The sequence below is a fragment of the Canariomyces notabilis genome, assembly GCF_033297395.1.
Source record: "Canariomyces notabilis strain CBS 508.74 unplaced genomic scaffold N656scaffold_1, whole genome shotgun sequence".
NCBI classification, from domain to species: Eukaryota; Fungi; Ascomycota; class Sordariomycetes; order Sordariales; family Chaetomiaceae; genus Canariomyces; species Canariomyces notabilis.
Window position 1 is genome coordinate 2274380 of NW_027041823.1, and position 8584 is coordinate 2282963.

The following is an 8584-nucleotide window of genomic DNA, read 5'->3' on the forward strand; positions in this document are numbered from 1 at the left end:
GGTGGACCTAGGCCAAATGCTAGTCATCTTCGTCAAAGATCTGGTAAGTATTCTGCAGAATGGTGTCGACCACGCGGACCTGCCAGCCGGCATCCGAGATGTTGGAGCCGGGCGCCGTGCCCATGAGCGTCGGGCCGAACACGATTGCCAGGTTTTGGGAGCTCATCCTGTTGGTTGACGAGTTCTCTATGACCCGGTGCAGGTGCAGAGTGAGCGCGCGCAGGGTTGCGTAGTTGGGATCCGGCAGGCCATTGATGATGGCGTGCAGGGAGTCGCGGCGGACTGTGTCATCTTCGTTTTCTGCCATGTCCGGTTAGAAAGACTGGGCTTATCAGAGAGTTGAGAGCAGGACTCACTCGCTGCCTCAATGAAGGCAAGGTAGTTCTCCTTGGTCAGGAGAGGGTCCGGCAAATCCCGGAAAAACTGCTTCAACAGACCGGCAACACTATTGACGTCGTGGAAGAAATTCTCGGGGTTTCGGAAGTCAAGGTTGCTGGAACTCGAATCTGCAAGACGCATCAGTTGACACCACTAGATCACAAGAGAGCGATGAAGACGGTGTTGCGTACCTGTGTCAAACAGATTCTTGAGCTTGTTGACATGCGGCACAGAGCCAGAAAGCCGATAGATGCCCTCGACATTCAGGCCAAATAGGTCCACAGCTTGGATACACTGGTAAACAACCATTGGAACCGCCAAGCCGTCCCGCTCGTACAACCTAGACAGACTGATACCGAAGACCGGGCGGGGCGGGGCCATTTGTGGCGCCGCTGGCGGTGACTGCCTGCGAGCCTGCGATGGCGGATGTTGCAGGAGCGGGTTCGTCATGGGACCTCCTTGCTGTGGGGGTGGTTGTGTATAGGGTACTTGCTGAGGCTGCTGGGGTTGGCTGCTGGACTGGAAAGGTAGTGCGCCTAATTGCGGCGGTCCTTGAGGATTCCCAAAGGTGTATGACCCATTAAACCTCGTGTTGGAAACTTGGGATGGTTGTTGAGCGGCGCCTCGGTACTGCTGTCCGGTGGCGTCATTATGAGGCTGGTTCATCGCGCTGCTGTGACTGAGGCTCCTCTCATGCTGCGGTTGAGAGGATGGCCGGGGAGGACCGCCGAGGATGGGGATCGAGCTCGTGCTCTGGTTATAGTTATGCCCCAGCGTTCCCTGGTTCGGTGGGGACATGGGAAGATCGGAAAAGGTGCTAGACCTGGCGTTTGCATGAAACATTCCAGTCTGCGGTGGTGGGACGGGGTTTGGGCCTGGTGGCTGGGAAGCGCCCTGAGGAGCGTTGGCTGTCCCACGATTTGATGTGTCAAATACCTGAAAAGGGGTAAGAGTCACGCGAGTGAAAATTTGAATGCCAACGAGAGACATACTGGATTGCGCTCATACTTGGGTAGCGCCGTTCTTGGGGGCAGCTTGGAATGCTGGCTGCTCAAGTAGTCGTTGAGATCCTTGTCGTTGTCAATGCCGAGGACGCACTCTCGCAAACTCCTCGATTCGGCACCGTTCTTCAGGGGGCTGATACACAGGCCGTTGCTGAGAACGAGCTTCTCGTTGAAGGAAGCTGTGAGTATGGTCAGTATCTCCGGGCTCTCATGACCCAGGCGAGCTTACCAAACTTCTGCATCTGTAATGCCAACGCCGAGTCGCATTCCCTGACAAGGTCTTGCAGTGCTTGTACAGTCTCGGGTCTGATCCTGGTCTCGAGCTCACTCCGCTCGGTTGCTGCAACCTGTACCTTTCCCTGATAATCCTGGTCTGCCACCTGAGCCTTCCTGAGCAGGTCCTCCTCGTGCTGAGCGCCCGTCTTATGGCCCTTGAATCCAAACATTTTCCCGCCCTGGCGGCCGCTCGTGTCGCCTGTTCGAGCGCGATCGTACTCCTCAGCTAACGCATCGTACTTGGACTTTGACTTGCGCATCGCTGCCTCCAGTTCGGCCACGCGGTGTTCGGCGGCCAGCCCACTCTGCTTCCAGCCCTTTCTTGATTTCTCGGCCATGGCGGCCAGCTCTGTCAGGTCTTCGGACATCTGCTGCAGCGAGATCGCAAACTGTATCCCATTGTCGGCCATGCGTTCGTGCACGACCATCATCTCGTCGTATGCGGCGGCAAAGGTACCGGTTCGGTGCTCGCCGCGCTGCATATTCTCCTGCGACAGCCTGCAGAGCTTCTTGAGCGAGTTCGCGTGCTCATCCTCTAATATAGAACGCTTTCTGAGAAACTGGGCAAACTCCTGTCCTCAACAGCAATTAGCCTAGTCCTAACAGCATGAACGCTGTTCCAAAACCATTAGGAATATGTCATATGTATGTACAGACCTTCGCGGAGGCAATGCTCTGCTTTAATCGGTTGAGCATCACCACGATGCCAATCTAGCGGGAGACAAGTTAGTTTGCGCAAACATGGCAGACAGGCGGTCCGGACCGAGTGCGCACCTCCGATGTCAAGACATCTTGAACCTGCGCTTTTGTCTCGTAACTCGGCTCTGCCGCTGCCGGTGCCAGAGCTCCTGCCGGTGGTGGTGGTGGTGCTGCTGCCGTTGGAGTTGCGGCTTCCTTCTCGGGAACCGGCGCCGCTGTTTCTCCCGGTGACATGGCGGCTGAGAAACTGAAAGGACGGCTAAATTCAATGTCGGTCTGGCGATGGGGATGTTGTTGGGTGCTGTGTAGCCGTCAGGAACCTGGAAGTTCTCGGGCAGGTTCATTCAGGGTCAGGCATTGCTATGATGGCACGGTTAGGTCATCCCCTGTAAGGTAGGTGGCTCCAGGGTCTGCACGGCCCGTTTTCAGAGGAAGTGAACGAAAAATACACGACATTGATGGTGGGCATGAACGAATCTCTGGGAGAATACTGTAACTACGCGTACGGATACACGAACGTGGGGAATAGCTTTTGCTCGGTACCACATTAATACGCAATGCGGGAGGATTGCCACCAATGATATTGTATCCCGCTTCCGACATCGACGGGAACGAAAACCTGTCAAACATACCCCTGTGAGAATGTACTTTGGCGAGACAAGTCTCTGTCTGAGTAGCAAGGCCCAATGACCTCTGACTAGGTACAATGCGTTGTGTAAGTGATTTGCGAAACGCATTGAATATTTTCAAACGCGTTTGAGGTCAATTTACTAGTGCGTTACCGCTATTTATATCTGTTGGACCATGCTTAAGCGGGGAGACGAAAGCCGATCCAGTGGGGCCTAGCTGCGGCCCTCTCCTCCCTCTTCGCCTGATAGAGTGGGCGAGTCGAACCATGAACTTCTTCTCATACATTTACTACACAAACCCCTTCAATATCGCAGCTTCGGCATTCAAGATAGACGAGCCTGCAGCACCGATGACAGCTATCGCGGTATCAGCAATGCGATCAGAACATCACCAGTGCAGGAAGGGAACTTACTGTTGTGGCTTAGGGCGACGAACTTGATGTCGAAAATACCGCTCTCGTCCTCCCTAACACGCCCAACACTCACGGTGTAGCCATTCGACAAGTCGCGGTCGAGGCGAGGCTGCGGCCTATCAGGCTCGTCAAAAACTTTGATAGGCGGCTCAGGAGCTGACGGGCAGCCAAGTTTCTGGGCCTCGGAAACGTAGGTGCGCATGGCCTCCTTCACTTGCTCTGCCGTCGGCGGAGGGCGCTGGGCGAAGCGCAGCGATACGCATGCTGTGTGGCCATCCATCACGGGGACCCGGTTGCACGCTGCCGACACGCGCAGCGTCTTTTGCTCCTCGAAGGCGGTCGCATCAGCGTTGATGCTGCCCAGAATCTTCTGTGCTTCCGTCTCGAGCTTGTCCTCCTCCCCCTGAATAAAGGGTACCACGTTATCGATAATGTCCATGCTGCTCACGCCAGGATACCCTGCACCCGATACGGCCTGCATCGTCACTACCGAGACGGTATCGATCTTGCCGAAGCGCCCCTGTAGCGCGGCAAACGGGATAACCAGGCCGATGACGGCGCAGTTGCTGTTGCACACGAGGAAACCTTTCTGCAAGCCATGAATCTTGCGCTGATGCGGGATCAGGCTTAGATGGTCGAGGTTAACGGTGGGAACGACGAGCGGGACGAGTGGGTCGCGACGGTAGTTCTTCGCGTTGGAGAATACGGCCAGGTTCGCTTGTTGGAATTCCTTTTCAATCTCGCCGGCAACGTCGCTGTCGAGGCCGCTGAAGACGATGTCACAGTCGGCAAACTCGCTCGCCTTGCACTCACGCACCACCAGGTCTCCGACTTCTGGGGAGATTGGGTTCGACTGCTTCCATCTGACGGCGTCGCGGTACTTTTTGCCGGCCGATCGCGAAGAGGCGCCAACGGCCACGAGACGGAGGGATGGGTGCTGCTGGAGCAGTAGGATGAAGCGCTGGCCCACCGAGCCGGTGCAGCCCAAGACGCCTGTGAGAGAAGCATGGACGGTCAGTTATAGAATGGCTTGTGATGCTGGAAGTCTACGTACCGCAGTTTTTGGTGGGTAATTGAGGCATCGTAGAAGTTGATATGATCTGATGAATATGGAATTCACTTAGTATTCGGGATCAGAGTACTACCAAGGGGGTTATATCGAGAAACATGTGAGTCAATTTGCCCAATCCGACGCTCGGTGAATGAAGATTTCTGTTCGCCATTGGAGTCGATGCCCCGCCATGTCCCGCAATCGGAGGGGTCCAGTGGGGTTCGTCTCCCGCCCTGGCGGGATGGGGGCCACAAACCGTTACGTACGAAGTACACGTACGGTACAGTACATACAATACGCATCCATGTGCAGACATACGGGGTACTGTAAAATACATCTGTAGCGTAAGGCACCATAGGGCTGGCTATCTTCGCCAAAGGGTGTTTGTGACATGTCGACCCGAGAGTCGTATACCAACACTATCCCTATCAGAGTGACGACGGTATTCTGATTGGCTTTATTGAGTGCACAGGGAGCATACAATTGCAGCTCTGTTCTCAGGGATCATTTTCCTCACCCTAACTACATGTGTAATTACAGCACAATGCTGTTAGTTCTGCCCCTGGCCAAGAAAGCCAAGCTTTCAGCCCCGAGTTCATGACACCCTGAATTCGCTTGTTCTCCACCATTCCGTCTCCGACATTTTCGGCCCGTGGCGTCCGAGCGGTGAAGAAGGACGCAAGGAACACGATCAGTAACGGCCGCAATGTCTTCGCTGAAAATACCAGGGCATCTTGCACGACCGCTGGGAAGGAAAGGGCTCATGCCTTCCTTTGAATCCTGCATCTAACGTTATATGACTACCATACCGTGCAGTACGTATTTTTCACGCGATGTTGTTCTTTCATCCTTTGCTCAACCGTCCTCGTTCGAGTCCTGGACTCGGGCGACTCGGAGCCGTGTCCGGGAGGCTTTCCACAGGCGGCGCACTACCTAATCTCACCTGCATTGTGGCCCCCATGCGGCGCAGGGAATATGATTTGCGGCTGTTGTTCTTTTCATTATAAATATGACCAAGATGATGTGTCTCTTTTATTCGTAATGTTGCTCAGAGTTGGCCTGTCTCAACAATTCCCACAGCTCTCGGTGCTCTCATTGCTCGGGTCTGGCCTCCGCGGCGTGGGTAAGACAACCACTTACACTTCGCACTTGATCGCCAAGGAGAAGGCAATCCAGTCTTGAACCACGGTCTGCAAAGGCATGACTAACTCTCCGTACCTTACTTTAGACACCAAACACTCAACCCGCCGCCATGACGGTCCCGACCCCCGATGACCCCTGGAGTGTGGTGGACAAAGTCGGGCAGTCCCCTCCCGTCGACTGCACCAAGCCCTACAACACGTCGACGCTCGCAGGCAAGACCATCCTCATCACGGGCGGCGCCTCGGGCTTCGGCGCGGCCTTTGCCCGCCATTGGGCCCGCCACGGCGCTCACATCATCATCGGAGACGTCAACGACGCTGCCGGCGAGGCCCTGGTCGCCGAGCTGCGCTCCTCCTCCTCTTCCGCCTCCAAGCCGTCAACCGTTACCCAGCCGCAGCAGCAGCACTTCGCCTACCAGCATTGCAACGTGACCTCGTGGGCCGAGCAAGTCTCCCTCTTCCAAACCGCCCTGGCCGGCAGCCCCACGGGGTCCATCGACGCCGTGGTCGCCGGGGCGGGGGTGGCCGACCCGAACAGCAACTTCGACCGGCCTCGCCGCCTCGACCCAACAACAACTGCCGGCGGTGACCACCACCCCGCAGCACCGCCGGCACAACCCCCGCTGAACGTGCTGGCCGTCAACCTCACGGGGGTCATGTACACGGCGCACCTGGCGCTATGGTACCTGGCGCGCAACCCGCCGGGCCGCGACCGGCATCTGCTGCTGGTCAGCTCCATCGCGGGCGTGGCGCCGCTTCCGGGACAGGCCGAGTACACGGCGTCCAAGCACGGCGTCATGGGCCTGTTCCGGGCGCTGCGGGGCACGGCTTACGTCACGCGCTCCCTGCGCGTCAACGTGCTGAACCCGTACTTCGTTGACACACCGATTATCACTAAGGGCGCCCTGGCCCTGCTGGCCGGCGCGCCCATGGCTGAGTTGGACGATGTGGTGGATGCGGCCACTAGGTTGGTGGCTGACGAGGGGATTGTCGGCAGGGCGTTGATGATTGGGCCCAAGATGGACGTGGTTGATGAGGAAGTTGATGGGGAAGATGTAGGGGTTAGGCTGGCGAGAAGGGGTGAACACGGCCGGCGGCAGGCTGTGTGGGAGATTTATGGGCATGATTTTGAGAGAGTGGAGACGTTTGTTTGGCGGTATCTCAGCTTGATGAACACGGTGAAGGCGATCAACGGCTGGATTGGGTTCGTAAAGGATATATGGGGGATATATTTTGGTGGGCGGCGAAGGTAAAGGGGGCCGGATCGGAGTTGATATAGCTTTGGCTACATTGGGCATTCATACCTTACATACTACTAGAGTCAACATGAAATTAGTATTGTGTTTGAATGCGAATGACTTTGTTTCCTCACCTCGGCATCACGAAGAGCAGCAGCTTGGTGTTACAAGAGCGCCAATAGGTATGCTTGCATGCTGGCTCTACGAGTACTACTAGACAAATAATTACTGCTACACTACATGCATCCTTCTAGCGTCTCCAAGGACACCTGCTAGACATCCACGACATCTTACCTATGTCTGGGTAAGACCGCTGGCACCCCTGTCCGTTGAATAGCGAAGGCGGCGAAAGTCAACGAGGTGATTCGAGCATTAAAGTATTCATGTGCTTGAGACTGAGCACATGACTATTTACTTCTCCTAGTTCCCCGGGTGCCTGTAGACACGTGCCCATTCGCCACCTACTTACCTACTCAGTTCCTAAAGCAAGATACATCGGCCCTTCTCCTTGCTTCTGTAACCACTCTGTTAACCACTGTGATGGCCTGTTACTACTGTACTAGTACTTACACATACCTTTCCTTCTAGACGCTTGTCCTCCATCCTGACATGGAGCTCGACACTTGGCGGTTGATCTATGACGACATCAACTCGACAGCCGTCGTTTCCCTTCCCGTACATAGGTATCTTCATAATATTAGTTGGTAGGTATTTTACTGTTTCCAAGTCTTCCTTGCTGCCTGTTGCTTGAGGTTGAACGCCATAAATCCGGATGCGGGGAAATGAAGTCGACGGACAGAAATGAACTTGCTCTCCGCAACTCACGCGTATTGAATTTACAGGGTCTCTCGAAGCTTACCGTAACGCTGGGTAGCTGAGCCAGAGGATTGCAGCGGCGTTTGTCTCACTTGTGCTCCCCGCCCGTTATCTGCGGGCTGGCCACTACCCCTTTCCCCGCACCGCCTAACTAGAGGCTCCGGCCGACCGCTCGTTTCCTGTCCGCATGTTGGCCGGGAGTGAACACCTAGGTAAGGTAGCCAACGGACCTGGTGCTCCTTTCGTACATACACGGCGGGCAGGCAGTAGTAGATTGTGTGTGGAGGGTCAAGTCAGGAGGCGGACCAACATGGTGAATGTTGGCTCCCAATCTGAGCTCTGCAGATTGCTGATCGCTTCCTTGGCAACTGCGAGGGAGCAGTACCCGGCGACTCGAGGCTGGAAACGTCTCGAAGGTAGGGTACGTATACGCAGCTGTCTATGCAAGCATACCGATCTGGAAATCAAACGCTCATGTAGAGCTGGTGTGGTGCGTGAAACGAGATACGGCGGGATCGGACGAAACAGTTATTTTTTTCAAAAAGCCATCTGCATCTCGTGCGAACGGGCAGCCGCGGCTCGGCGCCTTGGAGATGGCAGCTGGTGTGGCATTGCTCTTGCTTGCGCTTCAGGGGTCTCAAAAGTCCAGTATTTCGAACGGCTATGCAGGTTGATAACTGCCGAGTCTAATAGGAAAGAGATGTTCCGGGAGCCGGGCGCCGTGAATTGATAAAGGGGCATTGTACGAAGATAGTGTATATACGTAACGTACACACGTACAAAAAAGCGGTCCACGGGTTCGCGGTTCGGAGCGGGACCCGAACGTCTGCGTCCAATGACAGTATCACTAGGATAATAAAGTGCAAGGCATCTTCTCCCCTCGACCGACAGCGCGTGACTGAGAGGAGACGTTGGGTCTGGAATGAAACAACATATGC

The 8584-nt window shown here is 55.5% G+C and overlaps 3 protein-coding genes across 3 annotated transcripts; 1 reads left to right on the forward strand and 2 right to left on the reverse strand.

The window, feature by feature from the left end:
- On the reverse strand, positions 1-2848 carry N656DRAFT_722578 (RhoGAP-domain-containing protein). The gene is made up of 7 exons (XM_064812502.1): positions 2433-2848; positions 2316-2369; positions 1612-2230; positions 1371-1561; positions 570-1314; positions 357-506; positions 1-300 (listed from the first exon to the last, which is right to left on the reverse strand). Exons 1-7 carry the CDS (start codon positions 2589-2591, stop codon positions 20-22), a joined length of 2199 nt encoding a protein of 732 aa, XP_064675286.1. The 5' UTR covers positions 2592-2848; the 3' UTR covers positions 1-19.
- Positions 2849-2928: 80 nt separating this feature from the next.
- On the reverse strand, positions 2929-4481 carry N656DRAFT_744266 (aspartate-semialdehyde dehydrogenase; the record flags this gene model as incomplete). The annotated part of the gene is made up of 3 exons (XM_064812876.1): positions 2929-3343; positions 3400-4392; positions 4454-4481. The coding sequence occupies 3 exons, from the start codon at positions 4479-4481 to the stop codon at positions 3276-3278; spliced, it is 1089 nt and encodes a 362-aa protein (XP_064675287.1). The 3' UTR covers positions 2929-3275.
- A 965-nt stretch (positions 4482-5446) lies between these two features.
- N656DRAFT_773899 (NAD(P)-binding protein) lies at positions 5447-6936 on the forward strand. Its single transcript, XM_064814157.1, has one exon. The coding sequence runs from the start codon at positions 5703-5705 to the stop codon at positions 6843-6845; it is 1143 nt and encodes a 380-aa protein (XP_064675288.1). The 5' UTR covers positions 5447-5702; the 3' UTR covers positions 6846-6936.
- Positions 6937-8584: the final 1648 nt, after the last annotated feature.